At 34.1% G+C, this 25,159-nt stretch overlaps 1 protein-coding gene across 2 annotated transcripts in view; it reads right to left on the minus strand.

Annotated features, from left to right (window-relative positions):
* The window catches only part of TBC1D22A (TBC1 domain family member 22A), a 156,236-nt gene that overhangs the window by 20,677 nt on the left and 110,400 nt on the right, over positions 1 to 25,159 (minus strand). For both annotated transcript variants that reach the window (XM_064656246.1, XM_064656248.1), the window contains one exon: positions 8,817 to 8,912. In XM_064656246.1, coding sequence (XP_064512316.1) covers positions 8,817 to 8,912 — 96 coding nt within the window. Of the gene's footprint in view, positions 1 to 8,816; positions 8,913 to 25,159 lie in introns of those variants that run through there.

Below are 25,159 nucleotides of genomic sequence, written 5' to 3' on the forward strand. Positions count from 1 at the left end.
CTTTTTTTTCCATGAAAACATTCAGAATGTAAAGGGATCTTGCAAGCAATATGAACTGTATAAACACTATGGTCCACAGTTTTTCTCCACACGACAGCAAGTTTTACAAGTGGAAGTATGCTCAATATCTCTTTCTGTCTATTGAGCAGTCTCCACTGGATTTGCCCCTGGATGCTGCAGAGCTTCCATCCCTCCTCCTTACTGACAACATCTGTGGTAACAATCACTGCAAGAAACAAGACTCAGGCTTTCAGGAGACATTCAAATCTTCAAGGAAGTCTTTACAGAATATTTACTATTCGGACCATTAAATGTAGGATTTCTGTCAGTGCCATGTTCCTTAGTAATTAGTGGAGTGAAATAAATATTTGCAGAGGGTAGGGCGAGATCAGAAGTGACTGATTCGCACTTATGTCTTTCCACTGACTGCAAATGTAATTTAAAAGTGACTTTATTTCTAATTTAGACCTGACTCACAGGATTCGCTTTCTTTCATTAAACCTTAAGCCTAGGTATATAATGTAACACATTTTCAATCTCACTGGTCTCTGTAACATGAATCATATCTACATATAGTATTTGTACTCAACCATGCACCTGGTTAACACCTTTTTTGTTACTTAGAAGATTAATATCGAAAAATAAGGAAGACATATTAGCTAATATCACACAGAATTGATTTAGAAAATAGAAATGACTGCTCACATTGTCATATAGTTGCTTTGTTTTGGTTTTTTTGAAGGACACAGAGAAACATTAGAGTTAGAACTCTGTCCTACTAATATATGGTATAATGAACTCAATTGTCAAATACACTAAATCTGTTACTAAAAATTTTGTTCTGCATGAAAGAAGGGGTAGAAGTTAATGAATTGCAGTGTATTGTATCCAAGCACAAATCTGCACTTTCAGTGCTTACATTTGAAATTTTTAATTTGATGTATCATCTAAAATTGCAACATAATCCCTATCACAAAAGCCAACTATTCATATAGGAACTAATTTGGAACTAACTGAAGAAAAATCTGATGAAATCCAATGTTTGAAATGGCATGAACATTCACATGGAAGAAAACACAGAATATTCAAGATTATAAATTACTATATCCCTTTTTGAAGATTTTTGTTTCAAACAGTAAACAAATGTAAAAGTATTACACATTGATACTTGCGTGTAATGAGTCAAAATATGTCTCCAAACTGTTCTGACAAGAGACATAAGTTCTTAAGACCTTTGCTCTTCAAGCATACTCCCATCTACTTGCAAGACAGAGTAGCTGGCAATCACTGCAAAACACTTCTTACATCTTACACATTTCCTCTAGAAAGAGCCACTGCAGCTTTTACAGTGAAGTACCTTGTTCCCTTTTAGAAGCTCTCACCTAATGTGCTGAGGTAGAAGGTACTTGCTACTATGTCCCAGTACCTTGATTTTCAGATTTGTTAAACTCCTGAGTAATAAATGACTTGGTAAAAGCCATGTGCCTTGGAATTACACTTAAAAAAGGTTAGAGTAAAAATGAAAATAAAGTTACTAAATCTCAACACTCATAACAAAGATTACAGTTATAAGTACTTATAAAAGATGAAGAAATTGATAAAATATATTTATCCTACTTATATCAATATTGAAAGCTAAAGACTCTTGTCCTATTTCTTATCACCAAAGTTTTCAGCTTCCTACTTTTCATGCCGCATTCCAAATAAAAGTTCTACTAATAAAGTATCTTGACCCTGTGGAGCTAGTCTCCTTCAGGAGGGATTTTGAAAATGTCTTCCTGTTTGGGCAAACCTATTTCATTACAAAAAAAATACAGACAGATTTTCCAAGATAACTCATGGCTGTAGTAATTAGGTATTCCAGGAGTTGGTTTTGCTCAACTGCTTTGGAGAGAGCAGGGCTTTGTTTCACCAGCTCCTGTGATTTCTTTGATAATATTAGACTAGTTCATATAACAAAGTAACTTGTGAGTTTCAGCAGCAAATACATATATTTAAGCTACTTGCAATTCAATACCATTGTACTGTAACTTGCAATTTTACTATGTGCAACAGTTCCAAATGTCTCGAGGAGTAAATATGACTTCTGGGAGAGAACTAGATGGAAAGAGGGCAACAGAAACAGGTGCAGATTCCAAATTCAGATATTACAAAATTTCTCTGTGTTACTGTAGTCTATTAAATATTTTTAAAGTGCCAGGCACGAGCATTATTACTATAGACTCTTGTCCTATAAACTCAAGCAAAAGAAAGAAAAAGAGGTGAATTTAGGTGTAAAAATATGCACATGGCTAGCTGTATGAAATGCAAATAAAAGTGGGGTTCTTTTGTTTGTTGCTATTTTTTTAATGATTTTCATTGTCAGCTTTGCACATTAAAGCCAAGCTTTGAGAAAAAACTACATATAAAATAGGAAAAATAGGCCTACAATCTCATCAAAAGAGAAAGGAAAGCCACACTGAAACTTCAGAGATAAGTAAGGGTAGTGTTAGGATTTTTATTTCCTTTTCCATCCTTCTTAGGTCATTTTTAGTGTACTACATAAACTGGTCAGAATCTTCCAGTAACCTTCTACACAGAGGGCAAGTCCACCTCCTGGTACAAGGCAAGCACCATTAGTTTCTCCAAGTTAAAAGAAGGATGACATACAGTTCATCTTTTATATTTCAGTTGAATATTGAAATTTTGCAATAATAAGTTCTGTGGGACAAAACTTATATTTCTAAGACTGCATGTCAAAACATCTCCATGTTTACTTAACAATATACTCACATGTGAAGTCAAGATATTCATGATAATCAAAACATGCTGAAGTTTTTGACAAAGTTGAGGAGGGTTGTTAAAAGATCAGTTAACCTTTTTCCAGTCACATCATTCTCTGTTCATTAAGCACTTTGCATGCAAAAATAAAGTCAGTACTTTTATTATTGTAAATTGACTCTTCAGAACATAAATGATTCAACGATGTTGAATCCCAGCTGTCTGCTACCAGTACTCAGAGATTAAGGAGCAATCTCACTTTAGATTGCTAGCTATGATGTTCAAAGTCTAGAACAGCAGATTCCAGTTTCTTGCCAACACATGACAATATATTGAACGTCTTCCAAAAGTGCTCACAGCAGGGAATAAAATCACAGCAATGTTAAAAGACGAGCTCTTTAAAGTTAGAAAGATTTCCATGTTCACTCTCCTTAATTCTTTACAAGTTTTAGTATATTCACAGAAAAGACCTGCTTAGGTTCCATACACAGAAAAGTGAGGGTGCAGGGTCCAGAACCACAAAATCATCTACTCATAAAGCTCACAGTGAAGGAGGGCAAACACTCCTCTTAATCAAAAAACTAATCCTTTCAGAAACAATTTTTTTCCTTTAATTTAGAAACATTTATTTTTCCTGCAGTAGCAATGGAAATTAAATTTCTAGCAAAGTACACACCAAGAAGCTAAATGAAAATATATTTATTAGTTACGCCTCATATAATATGAATGGAGAACTGGACTTTCATGCAGAAAAAGTAACTATTTAAAAATTTACATCATAAACTAGGTACAAAATCACAAAAGATTAATGAAACCTGTATTACTGTAGTTCAGTGTAAAAAGATAGAAAAAAATCATATTTCTGATATCTGATATGTTTCTAGAGTAGATAATTGCTAGGAAGGATATTAATATTAAACTTTTTAAATGAAAGCCTTTTACTTATATACACAGCAGTATGAATTGGTCTTCTAAGCATCTTGTTATTCAGCATATATCTAAATTTTAATAATTTTAATAATGCACAATTGTGCATGCATTCACTTTGGTAATGAGGTCATTAAGGCTTGCTTCCTAGTACATATCTAAAATAATAATTAAACAATAATTATTTTAATTATTATATAAATCAGAATAAAGCACAGTCACTATTCTGAAGATTTTATGGCTCAAGTATAAAACGAGACAACAAATTCACAGAAAAGTAAACAGAAGCAACAAAAAACTATTCAATGTGACTGTGCTATTAACAGATTCAAGTCTACATGTGAAATCTATTCTGGGCATTGCAAAAAACCCAGAACTTAACAGAAGGATTTAAAGTAAAAGTAACTGAATACGTGCATTAGGTGCTCCATTTAAGTAAGGTGGTCGGTCACCTGGGAGACAGCACAGATACTTTCTTGAGAGCTCAAGTGCGTGATGAGGCTCTCTCATCACTGGCTGATAAACTGGTAGTCAGCACTTCAATGCTGAATCTGAGATGACATGCAAGGTGTCAGTATAAGTCCATTAAATGCCTTGAAAGACAAAGTGTCTAAGTTTTCCTTAGTGCTATAAAGGAAAGGGAGCTAAGGGAGACGCAAAGCAAGAAAGTAAGAAAAAATGGTGGACTGAAAAATGATCTTTGCAACTTCTTTGCAATCTGGGTGAATGTAATTGAAGTAAAAATGCACTTGTCAAAGAAAAGGACACTGCAGTAATAAAGATGTGAGTTGATGACAGCACAGGTGAAAATGTCTGTTAGACAGACAGAAAAGCCTATATCTTAGAATCATGAATAAGAAAAGACAGATTCCTTACCACAGCATATTGAATATATTTTTACAGCTCAGCTATGTCAACAAAATGATAACTTACTTAAACTAGAAATTTGGACTAAATCTAACAAATAAACCAGTATTGGTCTAAGTATTACTTAATAAGAGTTACTATTATCTTATATTCAATTCGACAGCTGAATCTGTCCCTGAAGTCCCGTATCCTTACAAATCTCTCAGGTATCTTGTACGTGACACCATTAAACTCAACAGCCATATTTTCTATTAATATTTTAATTCTAAATATGCTCAAAATTGTGCTTGAATATTTTATCACTTAAAAGCATCAACCATTCACATCTCTCAAGAATTCAGGAAAATTTTGGAATTATGGCTGTAAGCAGGAAAATGAATAAAAGTAAATCAAAGTCTAAGACATGCTGATGAGTAGAAAGGTTTTCATTACTTGCATGTTTAATTACTTAGGCTTAGATAGTGGAAACTAAATGAATTTCACATTTTTCATTCACAAGACATACTTTATCACATTTTAAAAAATTGTATTTTTATCTATATTAAACTTACTGTCTTTTTTCTTTTTTTTTAATCTGATACTAATATGGAACCAGTACATTAACACAGAACATTTATACCATCAACAGAAACATCCTAAACCAAGTATGACCTGTGTGATTCTATAAAACATCTCATTGGTTACAAAGGAAAATCTGAGGCAGGATCAAAAGGTCTTCCATTTACTGTCTGCACATTTTGTTCCCTGCTCCCCCACATGTGAAGTATAAATTGCTAATCTGAAGTATGAACAGAGCTACAGAACTACCCAAACTAGCTCTCTGTACCTTGGTTTGTAGGGTACCCTGTCTAGGTAAAGAAGACTCTTCCTAGAAGTGAGAACTGTGAGAGTATAACAAGCTCTAATGAAAACTAAAAAACCCTCATACTTTTCAATAATATTAATCTTTGATTACATGATAACATGTAGGTTTAGTTTCACTGCTATCAAAAAGTGACACTGTGGAATTTGAAAATTACATGTAATAATTTTTGCCCTCATTACATAGCATCGCATCACACAGCTCATTGCATTAAGTAGCAAATTCCAAAACGGGATCAAAGCTTACTAGAAAGATTAAGTAGCAGGAAATGCAAGCAACTATAAACTCCTGGGAAAACAAAACCATTTGACATTTCCCCCCTCCCCATCTTCCTAAAATCAGATGTTTTCCCTTGGGGCACTGGAGTTTGATATAGTTGCTCTCTGTTGTCCACTGTATTTTACAATAGTCAGGCAGGAACAATTTATAAGGCTGTGGAATGGGGAAGTGGTGTGGAATCTTCTCTGAAAAGCCAAGAGGTCCCAGTTTTCATCAGACAGAAACGTGGGACAACTTCTACACGTAACACACATCGCTTGACATTATATATAGAGCATCACCTTGCTCCTCACTTGTCCTTGGTAAAACTTACATTAACCTGCAGATCTCACGTTTCAGATGAGATCTACACTGTTATCTTATACTTAACCAAATAGATAGCAGTGAGAGCAATAACTTGTTCAAATTATTCAAAGATGACAACTTCTATCATGATTTATCACCTTACAGTGAAAACATGATTTTTAATGTTATTTGAAACAGGAAAAATATGTCAGAGAATCAACACATTTTTATATGCTTGTGTTGCAAGTCTATATATACACCTGTTTAGGTATATACATGTACATCTATAATATATACATATAATATAGATACATGACTATTTGAACATTGGAGGCCTGAGTTGGAACCTTTATTTCTTCCTCTATTTCCCTCACCAAAACTTACTTCTGTTGATATCTTAATATTTAATTCTACAGATACAAACCAAATACCAAGAAATTTTCAGGTCGTATCACTCTATAGTATGAGTCCAGTCAGCCTAACTTCTTTCACTGAAGAATTTCTTTTTCTGCTACACAACAATACACAAAAAAGCCCCCAAAGCAAGAATGACATACACATGGTGTCTGTAATAAGGAACTATTATTATTGAGGGACAAAAATTTGGTACATAAGTCAATTAATCTGTTCATATGAGGAAGAATGAACTTCATACTTTTACTGATTGCTTAGTTGCAGCAAGACACACTTATGAGAATGCTCTTAAAATATTTGTTTCCAAAGACTATTTTCTATCACTGTCCTGTCTGTAACATTACTGCTAATATACTTCATCAAATAATAGGAATAAAAGTATTGCATAACCAAGTCCTTTAAAACTGGTCTTTGACTCAAAACCTGATCAGTGTCTCTTCTGGCATATCGCCACATCTGATGTTCTGGGGAAATTATTCTGACTTAAAATTCCTGTGAGGTTTGTAATTCTACTGAAAGAGGTCAAATAGACATGTAAAAGAAGAGCAGGAGTTTTCACAGCTAGTAGTAAAGAACCTGGCCCTCTGACTGACAATTAGGAGAGACCTCCTTTATTCCTGTCATACGCAGAAAAACAAATACAACACACACAATGTGCAAGAGAAATTACTGGATGTATATGATTCTTGATACAGTTTATGGTATAAAAATCTTCTGTACAAAATGTACTATAGCTATGACTTCTCAATAATGTGAATTCAGGGCAATCATAGTACTCCAACAGCATACACTGAACTTCCCAATTTTCCAATGTAGTTTAAGTGCTTATTACTTGAGCTACTACTTTGAAGACTAGGCAATGATCTACAGTTATTATTAATGAAGCAGAAGAATAATGGATTTTATTCTTGCCTGTGGGACAGAAGTATCATTTAGAGAATTGATAACACTTTAGTTTAGTCATTTTAAAAGGTCATGTTACACAATAAAGAAGGCCAAGCCGTTTAGTGATAACATATGATAGTGATAAAACTAGCACTGGTCTACAGATCCTCAAAATTACTAATTGCATTTCTATATTGTAAGCAAGCTAAAGCAGTCTGATAAATGTATTCCAAGTGTGTTCCTGATTTTTATACTTTAGAGTCTAGTTTACATAGCCTATAAAGAAATTAAACCAAAAAGAAATACCTTAATTATTAAATAAGTAAACAAATCTGAATGCATGTCAGGAGAACAAATCTTCATAGTACTATACTGTGGGATTATTTACTTAAAACATAGTTGTAATAGATTCAGTAGCGAGGGGAAAATTATACTTTTTAGTGCAGGAAAACAACAGGAAAAATTTAACAAGAAGGATTAACAGTGAACGATTGAAGCTGAGAGGCATGGATATCAACATTAAAGTTGTTTTTGATAAAATACCTTAAATTGAGAAAATCTGATAGTGTTAGCAGGTAGTATAAATTAAAGCTGTTACGTTGTGCCCTTAGGGATTAATTTATTGAGAAGATAGGCAACAACAACTAAAGTACTCTGAATAAATCATTTTATGAAGAAAGATAAACTAGACTGAAGTGATGCACAAATTTGCACAATGGTTCATTTGTACAGGGCTGCAGAGTTCAGTCAGATGGAGAGAAAATAAGCTGGTAATGGGCCATTTCCCCAGGGTAGGCAATGGTGGGGGCTTCACAGCACGGGTTGTTTACATTCAGCCTCCAAACAAGACTTTAAAGCGTTTCAGGCATTGAACGCATTATCATAAGATAAAATCCAATATAAACATTTCTATGAAAGTGAACTGTCACCAGTTCACAAAAATAACTGAACTTCTACAGATGTATGCAAATGATCTGCCTACCTCACATATTCAAATCCTCTTCTAAGCAACTTCCTGATATGCTCTTTGCTGGAAAAATGTAAGGTTTTGAAGTGTAGGGGCCTGAAGTCCTTTTACTTCCTACTGAAAAACAGTCTCCTTATTTTAAGAGACTGCTTGCCCAGCTTATTTGAAAGAATGAACATGACCTTGTTAGAGAAAGTTGTTATAGATGAGAAATTATAAATAAATACTTCAGTGATGCATTTAAGATTAAAAAAAATCCAATTACCTTTTCAGAAAATCTCTTTGTGAAATATCAAGGTAACAGCACCTCCGGAAATCATCTTCTCAAAGTCTGCCTCAGTTAAAACAAGATTTTTTTTCCCCGGAGTGGACAAAGAAAATACATCTCCTACAGCTTACAGCACATCACTTCAGGCCCAACAGTTTCACAGCAACTCTAACTAACAGTAAGACATTGTCAGTCTTGTTGCAATTGCTATTATTTGTCTTAAATTCATCCCCAAGAAATGTTAGGAAGGTAAATCTAAGAAATAACCACCCTGTGCTTGAAAAAATATTCCCCTCACTTACCTGAAAATCTTTCTCTTCCAGGATCTCTTTCCTCCACCTGACAAGGAAGGCAGCACAGACGTACAAATGGAAGTGAGAAAAACCCTCTGGTTCAGACTAGAAAAAATAGAAATGTATCATCCTTTCAATACACAAATAATAATACTTTTTATCACCATATACTCCAAGGGTATTTTTATGACATTCACTACTAACTACAAATGTCAGCTATATCTGTCTCTCTTTGTATTACAAACATGCTTGCATTTCATCTATGCCAAACCTATTAATAGCTATTATCTATAACAGGTATGGAGGTGAGGTATGCATCCATTTCTCACATTTAAATTCATTCTTTAGTGATGTGTTTTCCATTTCTGGTGTTACCCATTAGCTTATATATAGCATGAAATATTGTACTGTCCAGCTCAACATTGTGACATGAACATAATGCTTCGTCTCCATTATTAGAAGTAAATTCTATTACCAGTAGTAGCTTTTGAACTATAAATTCTGCTACAGGGAATTATTAAGCATTTTAAAAATAAACAACTCGCTCTATATTCAACTGAATTAGAGGTTTTCACTAAAGGAAAAAATCTATTCATTGTAACATGAAACATTTACAATTTACTTTTGCATTCAGATCTGCAGCCTTCGGTTTAGTTCCAGTCAGTAGAATCTGTCACTTTATAAAATTCCCTCTAGAAATTAGTATTTTATAAGTATACCTAAGAGTCCAGAAATATTTGTGATCCTATTTTTAAAAGACATCACTAAGTTTTCTCATACTACCAAATCAATCTTAGCTTTTATTTTCTATACCACTGAGAACTGAAAAAATAATTATGATATTAAATTATCAATGTGATGACTGAACTAGTGCTATGTAAAATCTCATTTAAAAATTTAAAAATAATAATCATAACATTAAACTACATAATCTGGCAAATGTAGAGATATTTAAATGCTGATATCTATATAATTTACAAGATCTAATTATAGCGCTTTTAAAATATAGCAAGTTTTTTCATATTCTCTGCTGGCATTTCAAAACTGCAGTTTACTCTTTAGAAAAATAGAGTATTCTGATCAAGTATAGTGAACTGAAACAACTTCTTATGTAAAGCATAACACCTATAAAATATCTATTTTATTGCTATTTAACCAAGAAGAATATGGTATTTAAAATATGTGCTAAAACTTCCCTGCTATCGTAAGGGAGAAGGAAAAGTATTCCCCTGCTACTTTTCCTTCTTCTCTACCCTTACCTGATAAAAGAGCAGTGTACTACAAGAGGTTTGTACAAACACCTTGTTAACAGCTACGGAAACTACAGATCAGCTGGTCCACCAAAGTGGTAAGATTAAGAAAAGAAATAATGCCAATTATTTGGAGGGAAGATTTTAGTTTAAAAGTGTGCTTGGAACTGAAAATAAGAATTAGCTAATTTTGGAAGCAGAGAAGATATATTTGGGTTATAAAATCCTGTGATACGTTTCCTACTCTAGGAAAACACTCATTGTAAAATGCCAAGAGAGAGAAAGCATATGGTAATTTTAACTGAACTTCTCCCTAGAGTTTGTCTTAACCAGAAAAATCAAAGTAGAGTCCAATTTACAATACTGACCTTAGCATTTTACAGAATCATGTACTCAGTACCGTTCTACTGAAAAATCCATGTCTTTTACTTCAGTGTTGACGTTTCTCTTGGGATGGAAAGTTAATATATATAAAAGCATAGAATAGTATCTCAAGAAGACATACTTGTAAGCCAAGTGCTGCTTCCACTTATCATGTCAGACAATAATGTGACAATATTTAAATAATCTAACACAACTCTGAAAAATGCAAGGAGCTAATTCTAAGAAAACAAACCTCCTCCTACCATACTGTGTAAATAATTTCACACAGTAGGAGGGATTTCTTTTAAATTCAGCCTTTGATAATATTTTATAAACTTTCATCTCTAAAATGAGAAAAATATTTTAAAATTTTAAAAGTTAAGTATAAAAACAGTACTTGTGGTCTATTTTTCTCAGCCTGAACTGCAACCTCTTTCTCACTTTTAACATGAATTTTAAAAATGTCCTTTAATGTAGTAGCCTTTAATCATACATGAATTTTCTATTATTTTGGGATATACAACACAATCTCATAAGTGACCACCTTTCTTCAAATTTGGAAGGGAACAGGGAAGTAACGTCCAATGAAAACAGACCGTGTTTAAGTCCACAGTCTGTACAAGAAAACATCAACACACTTTCCAGAAGCCCACTCTGAAGTGTGAGCTGTCACCAGTGAAGACTTTCTGACAGAGCAAGAACCAGCCCAGTTCACCATTACGTGATGAACTGTGATCTGTGTGAACTACAGATCTACTTCAAAGAATTAGTAACTGAAAATCACGGCACCAGCCTGAGCATTTGTAATCAAACAGAAAAGCAGGGAAGAAGAGAAATGATGGTTGTGGGATGAAGGCAAACAAAGCTGGATTGAGATTGCTGAACAGATGAACTAAAGTACAGAATTACTGCAGAGGGTAGATAAGAAAAAGTAAGACCATTTTTGCAGATGACGAAGCAGAAAGACTGAATAGCCTGTAGGTAGAAAAATTTCACTTCAAATAACAATTGTTAATCAGGATATTTGAGGTACTGGATTATATGTTACCTCACCTAAATATAATAAAGGTATAGACTGCTTTAATTACATGATATAAGCAAGAAAGAGAGAACTGAGAGGAACTTGGTTTCATAATAATATATCCTAATTCTCCTTACACCTCCTCACCCCTCCAACATTACATAATTTCTTGAAAAGCACATGGGAGAAGGAGACAGGTTTAAATAAATCTATCTGAAAGCAGCATTTTAACTTTGAAAGTCAATTTTCAGTAGCTGTTGACAAAATTGTTTATTTTGCTCTCTTATAGTGACTCACAAAACCATATTGCATAGGTAGTCAAATTAGATCATCAAAGTACTCTCTTTTTCTTATAATAAACTAAGATTCTGATTTTAAACCTAAGATTCTGATTTTAAACCTAAGAATTCATTCTATTATCAATTAATAAAGAAAATTCTTCCATAAAATGTCAAGATAAATAGCTTAAAAACAATTAAAAGCAAAAATGCCCAGAACTGCAATTCTGAAAATTGAACATTTTTCTAAGGAACTAGAGAAAAATTATCAGGAATTATATAAGAATACATACGTTGTCTTGTGATTTTTTTGTTCAACTTTTTTTTTTCCACCAATGCAATTTTCTTCAGCTTTTTAAAATGAAACCAAATAGGTTTAAATATGCAATTCATTAGAGAAAAAATGCATATCCCCTACAGATTTAAAAATTCATCACGTTTCAGAGACAAGTCTAGGTACAAAGTACTTCCAATGGATAGTTTTAGACAGTTTTAGAAATTGAGTAAAACAGCTAATGCATAATTGCCTTTTCTAACACCTGCTACCTATTATACTTTTCCATTTGTAGCTTTTGGAGTTACAAACAGTTTGATCTCTAAATGTACAGAAATGCAGACTACCAGCTAAAACCTATTTAAAATCAAGTATAAACAATGACCTTGATTTAAATATTTTAGTAGAAGATCTCAAGACAGATGTACAACCTTCCAGAAGACTTATTCTGAACATATTACAGACAATTCAGAGCACATTATCTAAGAACCATCTGTCATTATCAATAAAAATCATTTAGATTGTTAACATCACAAATATCTCATTGCCCTGCAAATGCTGTATCTCCTCTGCAGCTGAAATGAAAGGCGTACTTTATATTGCACTTCCCAAACTTCTTGAATTACACAATCACTGAAAGAATGCAAATTTTGTTGTATGACTAGACTGATTATTGTCTAGTCAGTGATTAGTCTAAGCTGCCTCCCACATCCTGGATAATTTAAGATTTAGGGAGGGTAACACCTCATGCTATTATATTTGTTGATAAAGTAAATACAATACATGATTATTATTTAAGTACTCGGCATTATTAAAGCTATGAAGTTTTGCCAGGGTTAGGTATTAAACCACCACATTTCACACTCAAACAATGTCTCAGACACAAGGACTTCCAAACACTCAATGATTACGTACAAATAAAGCAACTTTAAGCATCTTTATTTCTACTGCATTAGAGAGAGCAGATAGTAGAGATGAAAAGAGATTTAAATATTTTTGTCCAAATTATACAAGCAAGCTATGGCAGAAAAAGAGAAAGAAGCCAGCACATGAACATCAGGGAAAGTGGAATATGTTTTGCCTTTTCAATCAGCCAGGACCTTTGATTTCCTAGGCACAGACTCAATGCACTGTCAAAACTGAGACTTGAAGTTCCAATCTGAGAAGAAACGCACCATGACCACAGAGAGGTCCATCACAGTAACTAGCCTGCTGCCAGGAATGATCAACAGCAGATGATTAAGAGCATAGGAGAGCAAGCATATTGCAGTACCTCTCCAGAACACACTTCCAATTTTCAAAGATTTCATGCTCACATAGGTGTCAATGGATTTGTGTTCACTTGTTTTCCTAAATCTTTTTGCAACTCTAAGCTTTTTGGTAAATCACTAAATCCTGTGGCAAAGAATTCCAAAATACAAGTGCAGGCTGCATATCATGTCTGTTTTAAACCTAAGACCTGCTAGTTTCATTCAAAATAGTTCAGTTATTGCACTGAAAGAGTATGAACAATCGATTCCTGTTCACTTCCTTCAGACCATTCATATTTCCTTCTCTTTTGCAGACTAGAATTTTTTTGTCTATTCCACTGTCCTTCATGTACCAGTTCCACCATCTTTGCTCAGCCTTCTTAAGCATCCTTTCCTGCAATTTTCTGATTTTGAAATAAGGTCCAAACTATATACAGCATGTAAGTTGCAGAAAGAACATTACTCTTGTAGAATAATGCTACTTTTTTCTCCTTTTCTTTCCCAGTAATTCCTAGCCTTTGGGGTTTTTTTTCTTTTTCCATTCTTGACTGTTACTTGAGCTCATATTTTCCTCTTGCTCTTGAGTGTAGAAAGCTACCTTGAAGCCCATAGTTATACTAGTAAAGCTTGGATTTGTCCAAACACACAATACCACTTTATATCTCTCCACATGAAATTTCACCTGTTATTTATGCCTGATTGTTAACAGCAACACATGACTCATTGCTGTCCACCTCTCACCGTTACTACTCTTAGTAACATGATGTTGTGAGCAAGCTTTGCTGTCTCACTTGCTCCTGTATCCCTTTTTAATCTCTTCAGTAGAAAGATCTTAAGCCTCACAGCAAATCCTAAAAGAATGCCACGTTATATCCTTTAATTTTGAAACTTGTCTGCTTGTTCTTACCATCTGTTTTCTATCTTTCAGGCAATTATTCCAGGGCATTCCGAATTCCACAGCTGTGTTTCTTCTTTAATAACCTTTAGTGAAGAACCTTCTTCACTGTTTTCAGCAATCTCAATATTCTACATCAACATGTTCACTGGTTCTTAAAGCTTTGTGAGGTGTGATTTCTCACCACAAAAATCATGATAACACTTTCTTAGAATGACATATTTAGTCATGTTGAAAGAACATTACGATTAAGCTTAGAGAACACTGAATTGAAGTCAACCTAATCTTGTCATTCTAAAAGATCTTGGAATAGTTTGAGGACTGCAGCAATTTCTATTGTACACAGCAACCCACCAACTGACGTAGGATCATAACCTTCTCCTGCCTGTCAGTTTTATAGTCAGTTATATAATGAAATTTTGATTATTCAGTAGTGCTAAAATCTATATTTTAGTCATTATAAATGTTAAAAAGCTTTTCATAGTTATATGTAAAAATAGCTATTAAACCACTTATTTTTGCTGAGTGTGCACATTTTGGATTGTCTTCTGTCATTACTTTTGCTTCACTACGACTATTCCCAAGAAGATGATACTAAAAGCAATAAGTGACCAAGAGCACTTGTCTAAACTTAATCTAATCTCACAATAAACACAGCAATGAAATTAGCTCTTTTATGTTTAAAAAAAAAAACAAAACCAAAATACACCCTCCCTTATAGGTAAGGCCTACAAGTAGCTGCTTATAATGCAAACATCCATCAATTAACATGAAAATTTATGGCTTGGTTTGATCTTTGCATTAAAAAAAATCTGATCCAAACACATTTCGTAGCACTTAAAAATCTGTAATGGAAAGTAACATTTCCAGGTCATAACAGTAAGCTAGAAGTACCTGTCACAGCCAAAACACAATGCAAAAATTATTATTTCAATCCTTAGAGCTCACTAAGTCCCTCATAGAAGAGCTGTTTTAAAAAAATCTTTACAAGAACTGTGTTCACATTTCCTATTTCTGCTAGGCATGTTCAAAAAATTATTTATTTTACAATGTTCTATTAGATTTGGTAAATTTATGTTGAAAAATAGGTGAAGATCAGTTTTCATAACAATTTAGTAATTGGCCCCTCTGATTTAGTCAACACCAACTTGGCAACAGTTCCTAAAAGATGACTTGTGATATAAATCTCTACTGTGAAATCCCAGCCATGAAGAACATAGACCCATGATGGATTTTTTTTGGATCAATATCTTGCCCTGTTAGAATGCTCCATATGGCATGCAAAATTCATGTTAAGAATATTAATCAATATCAAATATAAACGGATGATAGTGATAATTTACCTGATTTATCTACTCTCCAGCTGTTTAGTTTTAAGAAGCATCTTTCATATAAATCTCCACATTACCTTGTATTTTGAGAATGGAGTTTAAATTACTCCCCTCTTAACTTGTTAATATGCTCAATTCAAATACAATTCAAAATGTCAAGGGGGTATTTGACTTTTTTTCTACCTTCTCCAGAATAAACTGGGGGGTGTTTGTGGGGAGGGAAATCAATGTTTCTCATTTGGTTCATTTAAAGAATTCACCACAAAGTTTCTAAAGAGTTCAGTCATGACTAGGATGTCAAGCAGATTCTCACTCAATGAGGTACCTTCACATCCAATACAGAAATGTGATTTTCCTTTACAGTTATTTTTCTCCTCATGTGTGCTGGTTTATTACCTTCGCACACAGGAATGTTGCTCGATCTTAGCAAACGAACGGAGCTTCTTATGCAACTCCCCTACTGTCCTTTCTTGCACAATTGGGTATTTACAGAAGAAAGTGGAGTAAGGCAGTCTTCTTGGAGAATGCCTTCGATACAAATGCAGGAAGATGCTGCACTGCACACAAAGAGAACACTTTGCAACACTTATTTCCAAAACTACTTTGAAAAGAACCCAGACAGACACAGAAGCATTATGTCTAGTAAAACGATCAAAAAGCATAATGATTTCTTCTCTCTAATTTCCCATGTTAATAAGCCTCTTTGCATCTGCAGTGAAGAGTGACCACGAGTTGTTCTTTGTACTTACTGGAGAAACTATTACTTAATCTGCTGCTTTGAACTTCTACAAAGCAAAGGCAAACGACTTTCATTTCACCTACTAGTTATGACTATGATGAACATAGCAAAACCACAGACATGGCAACATGAGCATGAATTCTGCCAGTGATAGATCAATCGCTGCCATTTTAGATAGCAACAAACAACATAATGCTGAGGGATGATATATAAACCCCAAATCTATTATACATATTTATGGCTTCTCTAGTAGAAAAAAAATTACTTTCTGCAAAGTTTACTTCTATGTTTTTAAGATCTGAAACTCCAAACTTGTTTGGTGACCAGAACAGAAGAAGCAGCAGCAAGAACTAATGGAAGTCCTTCAGGCTGGTTTCAGTGCATTAAAAAGTAACAGCCACGTAACATTATAAGCCCTCATCAATAACAATAGATAATTCACACTGTTTAGGTTTTAGAGAATAGTTGATTACTTACAGCTATACTTTCTTTCATTCACCACAGCTGATGTATTAGAGAACAAAGTATTTCAGTTAGAGCCATTAATATGGTTCCTAATTATCTTACCAAACCATGATGCAGTGCAATGACTCAAAGCAGCGAATCTCTATGTAATTAACAGTGAACATCACTATACCCTTTACTTCCTCTAACAGCATGAAACACAACCATACAATTAATTTTGTTTCTTGAATGCACATAAAGTTGAAGCCCACACTTATCTACACTCCTTAGTTCCAAATATTTTCCTCAGGAAAAGGCTTAGGCAGTCAGATCATACGAGCTGTTGAGAGGATATGAGAAGACACCACCACCAACAGCCTTTTCAAAAACTTCCACATGCTTGAAAAGTCTAACCCCCTAGCTATTTCCCAGAAAATTAACTTTGCATCTTCAATTTACTGAGATTCCCCCACCTAAACCTAAAATCCCTCTTGCACACATGAAGTTATGGAAGTACCAACTGAGTTGTTATGGAAAGGCGGAGGAGCAGTAAGGTGAGGATAAACCCAAAAGTGACTGACTGGTTGCCTCTCAAACACAGGTGAAGTTGAAGGAAACACTTTCTAAAAGCTGCAGGCTATTTCTTTTTTAATAGGTTACAGGGCAGATTTGATTGAAAAGCTCCAGACAAAACATTTTCAAAGGTAGGCACATTTCGGATACCAAAATTTAAATCTAATCTTTGTTTCATCATTCAATGACAGAAAGAAGCAAAGGCTTCTTTTATTTTAAGCTAGGCTTAAAGTTATGCTTCAATTATTCAGACATGCTTATCCAGCTGGAAAGAAATTTGTTTTGAAGTTTCCTTCTAATTAAGACCCTATTAATTCTACCTGAAACCACTAACCTAATTTGAACTTAAACATTTAAATTCCATCTCAAGTAGTGACTTGATGCCAATTAGTTGGCTAAAAATGTGGTGGAAAAACAAGGGAAGCTGTGTTACACCAAAATCAACACTGCTTTTATTTCCAGAATTCAACTTAAAAGATACGATTTAACTTACAAAGCACAAACTAAATCCAGATCATTAGCAAAAATATGCTGCAACTGATTTAAATCTGAAGTACTTTGCTGTAAGGCAAAATATTTTTACATAAATGTTAACCTGCTTTAAGCAGACTACTGATTTGAAATAGGGACAGGCACAATTGATTAAAAAAGAACATGGCAACTTTTCCACCTGTGAGGAGAACTTCAGCACATCATGTGAATCAAAACCAGGTCATACTTCCTCAGTAACCTGCTTTTAAAAGGCAAAGGAGCACAATTAAGCAGTATGACTAATATTTACTAAAATAATTACCTATTTCACCCTTTGAATTTCTAAATTATTTACCTCATGTATCATTTTAATTATTTTTACAGTTCATTCCCAGAGAACCTTGATGCTGAGAAATTAATTAATGGGCACAATAGAAGAACTGTCAGCATTGTTTAAATATAATTTCAGTACTAGCCTCATTTACATGTATCCCTTTATTCTAAGCAATGGTACTGTTGAATTTTTTGTATGAAATTGTTAGTTCATTAAAAAGAACACAATGTTATCCTTTTCTGCAGATATTCATTGATTATCACATTTGCTGAAATACATGCTCAAGACAATCATTAGAGCTTTTAGCCCATGGATTTCAAATTAAAATTGTTTGATTATTTGGCTTTAGTTTTATCATATTATTAGCTTTAATAAAAGTTATTAAATTAATGCTTCAAAGCAGACCTATGAAAAGTGTTAGCTCACCATTTCATAACTGAAAAAAAATAATTTGAATAACTGTACATGTATATATCACATATTTATACTGAAAGACTAAATCAAAACCCAAGTAACAGTATTAAAAAATAATGGTTGCTTATTCCAACTTCTTATCAAATAACAAGAATATGCTTACTGACACACTGCCAACACGTAATTCAAAGACATCCTCTCATTAAGTATGTTTTAAGCCACATACATCACTTCCAGATAGGGAGGTTCTCGTGCCCTTCTGGACAAAAGTTGATAGTTTGGGTGCAATTAACTCTTATACAAAATATTACTGGTCATTTGATTAAAGCATATTAAACAATCCAACAAAGATACTACTGAATTCTCGTTCAGCGAATAGAAACTCTAAAATCCTCAAATTCCCACTTCTGTAAACTGAGGGAATGACTACATCAATAAAATGTTTAAAAGTTTTGTGAAAATTTCTATTAGATTCTTAACATAAAATGAGATCTATACCAAAACTTGTATGGTCTAAGAAAAAACTATTTTCTTATTAATATTAACAACAAATAAATTTTCAAGCAAATTATTCCAACTATTTTTTCTTTCTTTCAAAAAACATACCGTTAGCACTGAGAATGAAGAAATATGTGTATCACATTCAGTCATATGTTTTCTAATAGGTGGGCTTGTTGACTAAGATGGTAAATGGGAATACCAAGAAGGTATTTAGTAATCAGCATGAACCATTGCCTTCCTTTCCTGTTTTCCAAGTTAATCTTTACAGGCTTAGTCACAACAGAGTCAAGTTCATGACACAGAGTCAAGAACATCATCTAACTTTCTGGCACAGCCACTACAAAGATACTCGAGACTCACATCACTGGCTGTCTCCATCCCCTTCTCTCATCATTAAACCACATTACATTCTACAAACTAGAAACTAGCAACAAAATCCCTAACTTCTGATCACCAGTATCTGATTTCTGATCAGCCTGTTGAGGCTGGGAATAGCTGGGACTGGTATTTTCCTCCATTTGCTGGCTGGCAAAAATCTTATTCACGAAAATACAGCTTCCTTGGAGAGCAACACTATCTGAATCAGTCACTACCTAAGGATGGAAATTTGCCTGAATGTTCAATCTTGCTTCATGATGAAGATCTAATTACACCAAGCTTTTTGTGATCATATAACTGCTTACAACATTCCTTGAACTGCATGCTTCACATTTCATTCCGCTTCTATTAAAACATACTAATAATGACACAGAAGCTAAAGTAGGCAGTTGCTGAATGCAGCAACATCTTGTCTGATTAAAAGAGAAGAAAAAACACATCTGAAAACATAATTCAGCCGCTCTTCAGCTACGTCCAGCACAGAGGCTCTACAGCAGTGATTGTGAAAAACTGCAGGTTTATAAAAGGGCTGATGTCAAAAGCAACTGAAAAGGCAATGGCATTACTCATTCCAAGTATCTGAAAATTGCTAGTCACTCAATATCACAGCTGGAAATGTTAATAATGCACGAATTTTAATTAAATTCATTAAATACTTGATAGCTATTGCCAGGAGCTTGATCTTATCTGGATGAATAAGACTAGCTGCTTCTTTTGTTAATACAAAAGACTTCCCAATCTAATCCAAAAAAATACTCTTCACCAATACTCTTCCCCATCCACCAACTGGTTAGCACACAAAGAATTAATAGTGATGATCAGGTGCAGCTTTGCCAAACTCTGATCAGAATGAGAGTACATACAATTGCCTTTATTAGCTTTAGCAAAAATATTTCCTGTGAATAACACTACGGTTCTGAAGATGCTAAATGTCTCCATGGATGCCACACCCTGCCCAGTAGTTAAATATCTTTCAGGACACTGAATCAAGGTAAGCTCTTTGATTTGAATCTTCTTAAGATGCTGGCAATCAACAGCAGAACGATCAAGATAAAGTCTGCAGTAATAATAATAATAATTCACACCAGACCATTGATTGAAGACAGCAGCATGAAACAAAAGACTCGTGGGAATGGCAACACCCACAGAGTTGCAATCTGCTTTATCAGGGTTCTCCAGAGGTTACCTCTGATGTTACTATTCTTACCTTGGAAAACTGAAAGTTCTGTCTTGACCCTGAACAGCCCTGAGCAATTATGAGATTATTACAATAGTAACACACTCATACTTCTCTCCATCTCAGGTGCATCATACATTAAGCACCAATGCTTTCCTAGCAGCCGTTTTGTTAGAAAAGATTCTACAAGAATATCCATTAGCAGAGTAAATGAAAAAAAAGTGGCAGAATGTGAGGCAAATTTTAAGATATTATCATCTGCATACAACTGTATTAATTCTAATATCAGCAATAATGCACTGGGGTTTTTTTCTGGAAAACCTTACTCCATCACAGACACAGCACAGGTGAGTAACTTGAAAACACCTTGCTCTACAACAGCTTTTTCCACAGACAGCCTGAGGTAACTTGCTCTGCTTCATGTTTTGCCCATTTGACATGCCATCACCCTTCTGTGAAGTTTAAGTTACTCAAATCTCTTATTGCTGTCAATAAACATGACTTGCTGTTTTCTTTCCATCAGTTTTTGTGAGCAACTCTCCACTAATACGTGTTGACATTTAAATAACTGAGTCTTCAGTACCAGGAGCTTGAGACAGATGACAAAGCGAGCCAGATTGCCCTAATCACTACCTCCAGCCTTAAGCAGCTCAAGATAGGAAGACAGCTTTGATCCAAAGAAAAGCTTTCTGGCAGAGTTTTTTGACCGAACACAGAATCTTCACCTGAAATTCACAGTTAACATCTACTATAGTACTTCTGCAAACTCCTTAATCAAAAGCTATTGACCAAATAATTTAAAAGCACAATACTAGTCCCACTGAAACAACCTGGACACTGCATACTGCATTAGATTCCTAAGCATCTCTCCAAATTTCAGAAGCATTTTACAATTTATTTTATTCAAGCCTTTGAGAGTGCCTACTGCGGTTATAAGTGACTCTTACTGGATTTATTTTCTACTATTATAAAATTTAAAAAAATATACTTACATACAATTTTCTTCATATCTCTTTTATTAAGTTGTAATTAAGGCAACAAAAAGACAATCATAAAAAAATCATGCTGCCAGGCTTCAAGATGAATTTTATCAACAAAATGAATTTGGAAGGAACAAATATGTAGCACAATAACAATTCAGCCTCTAGAAAATTACAACAGAAACTAAACAAATATTATCTACCCAAATTGTGAACTAAAATATTTATCTATTAAAAGATGTACCATCAATACGTAAATGCATCTGTCTTTCAGCTTTATAATATTTTTCAAATTAATTAAACCAATTTTTCCTACATGATTTTGCTTACAGCAATGAACACTGAAGACCCTGAACTTTTAGACTTTAAAATCTGACTAAAATATATTCCAAAATGGTGGAAAAAAGGATGTAAAGCTGTATGTTCAAGCATAAATTTAAGTCAATGCCAGTGTTTTAATATCTTGGAAATAATTTCACCTGCAAATATAACTTCATTTGGTACACAGCTACAAGATTTTTGACAAAGCTTACTCATCCTCATCTACTTTGTGTATGTAGTGATTCCTTGACTCCCAAACACCCTAAATCAATATCAAAATGGCAAAGGACATAGAAAAATTAAATAAAATAAACTAGATTTAATGCAATTAGATACCTTCCAAAAAAACCAAGCAGAGATTTTATGATGATCAGTACTGACCACCTAATACCATTTTGGAAAACTGTTTTCTATACACCTTGTTTTTCAGGATAGCATTAAAAACTTACTGGTTTGAAATCTCTGCTCTTACAGAACTGTTCTGTGGAAAGATGAAGCTCGTCACATACTGACAACATCTGTAGCTCACTCCAAACCAAACAGAGGCAGTACAGTGCTAACAGTTGGAAGAAATGTGCTCTAAACAAGCACTGTGCAACACGAGCTGAAAAATGAAGTAATCAGCTCACATGAAGTTATACTGAGAGTTTATACACTGAAAAGGCTCCCAGAGCCATGCAGAAACTGCTTGTCCCGGTGCAGGGATAGGAACAGCGGTGACCAACAAGCAACTGATTCCAGAAGTTTTACAATTCTCAGGACTAGAGATGAGCTACTGAACATGGATCCCGGCCACTTTTCAAGAATCTGCATTTGCCATGTAACTTTCAGACAGCAAGAACTCTATCAGGAACATTTCTAGAGCTGTTTACTTTTCAGGTTACCTCACTATAGTATGGACAGCCTTTGAAGGCTGTGAAAAGTCACTGCATCCCTGGGCACTTGAATTATAAACCAAATTAATAATCATTTCTGAAAAGTGACAAGGTGCTGCTACTATGGAAACAGGTGCAAAGGAAAGGTTGTCAGCACTGCTCACTGAGAGCCTACAAGGAACTGCAGAGTTCTGTTTCCATAGTGGGTACAGGACCAGAGACAAAAAGAAAAAAAGTCATAGCCCAGTTAGAATAAGAGACACAAAGAATACATGCGTAATGAAACAAGACTCAATACCAGAGAGGAAGGGGATCTACAAGTTAGAAAACCAAAAACCTCTTTACCACATATCTAATTTACATAGTAGGTATTCAAAGATAATATTAATAATCACACTTAAAAAAATACTGTAATCATACAAAATTTAGTCTGCACTTAAATATTTAACTTCAAAAAGTGATATAGTGTCATGAAACAAAACATATTTCAAATTGTATTTTATGGAAAATCCAACAATTTTTTTAAAGTTCTTAATTATGAAAATGTTTTATTAAGAAGCAGGTGTTGGCTTGTTTCAAAATTAACCAAGAGCACATCACCTCCAGAAAAACAATTTTTTTCTTAAATACGAAAATGAAGTTAAAACATACCTAAGAGTCAACTTTCCTCTGTCTGTAATTTAAGCTTTAAAAAAGTATCATTAATGAAAGTTGTTTATACCTCTCAGAAAGGACAGATTGATTTGTTTTCCCACTAACACACTGCTTTTCCACAGGTTTGACAAATTACTATGAACAAGAAAAGAATCCCATTAGAAAGAAGAAAAACCTGTTTTTTAACAAACAGGAAGACTATTAGAACTTAAAGCCTCAATCATGAAAATGCTACTATTAGTTTTGCGGAACATTCACAATGTATAAGAACGTTTTTCAGCAGCATGAGAATTTATTAAAGAATAATCAGAAGATACGTTCTTTTTTGAGCTGATTTGTATTTAATAATTTATATAAAACTTTCAAAAAAATCTGATCTCCTTTTACAGAAAGGAAAGAAAACAGTACATGATGTAATCCGGAAATTTTCATCCATAACTTTTTGCAAAAGAGAAAAATAATTAACTATATTTAAATGAAAAAGGAGGAAAGCCCAGGCATTTCAAGTGTTATCTCTATTGCCCTATCAACTAGGCCATGTTTTCTCTCCAAAATATTCATTTCTGCCTAGAACACAAAAAACCCGCTGTATAGCTTTTTATATCTATTTAGCTTATTCAAGGTATTATTACTATTTCCTAAGTCACTACATAAAACTTGCATTTTCAATACTATTTATTGTGTTTCATAAAAGTTCCATTAGAAACAAATTCAGAGCAAATATAAGTTGGAGGCATCATTTCCATTTATTACTTTTCATAATGCCTTTTTCATTCAGAGGTATCAACACAATCTACAGAATTATTGCCATTGTTCTCAAAGACAGATAAAGGACAAAAAAACCACAGCATGTAATTACTCTAATCTTTTAAAAACAATGGAATACATATTAAAGGTTATACAATACAATGTACAGTAATCATATGTATATTTATGATGATCCAGTTTAAGAGTATTGTAAAAGATTATTATACTTCTTCAGTTTGTGTGGGTTATATTCCTTTTCAAAAACAGGCACCAGGAGGTCAGGATGATGTCTGTAGAGGAAAAGTGAGATCCTTTAGGAGTTTCCCTTCAGAACAACTGAGGAAGGAAAGTTCCAGGGACCACAGTGAAGATCAGAAGAAAAATTACAGCAAAGAACTGGGGGCCTGCACCAACCAGAGCTAGAAAGGCTGATGAGAGGATCAGGAAGTAAACATAGTTTGATGAAATGAATCCTGTAGAGGCCAGAGAGGGCTCTCAAGTGATTGCTAGGATTCAGAAAGTGATTTCTGAATGACACAGCTACTGCAGTGTTTTGGTTTGGACTGCAAGCATTCTTTTGAAATACATTCTCACTTTCAGTCATGTACTGAATCATGTTTCTCTCCACAGATCCATTCCTATTGCATTATACTGTTTGCCAGTGTGGACACTCAAAGACAGAAATCGAACCCAAAAGCAAACCCATCCTATAAAGATGCATTGCATAAATGTAGAGTTGCCTACAAACTCCTCTTACTTCTGCTCTCCCATAATAGAAAGAATTTTATGATTAGTAAAGTAAATAATTAACTTCTACTTAATAAAAAACAACCTTTAAACAATTCAAAAAACCATTTTGGAATGCTTTCAAGTGAAAGAGTTAGCCCACCTCAAAGCTCAGGCCAACCTAAGTTTCTACTGGGCACCCAGGATCTTGTCAGAGGTAGTAGTACATGTAGTTAAGAACTATCCTCTTGCACTTGAAAGTCTGCTTGCAAAGTTTTTTTAATCTCATATTCCATATTACTTATAAGCACAACATTTGATGTCATATTTTTCCATACACTCCCTCTCTGCAGGAA

The sequence above is a fragment of the Pseudopipra pipra genome, chromosome 5 (genome assembly GCF_036250125.1).
Source record: "Pseudopipra pipra isolate bDixPip1 chromosome 5, bDixPip1.hap1, whole genome shotgun sequence".
NCBI classification, from domain to species: Eukaryota; Metazoa; Chordata; class Aves; order Passeriformes; family Pipridae; genus Pseudopipra; species Pseudopipra pipra.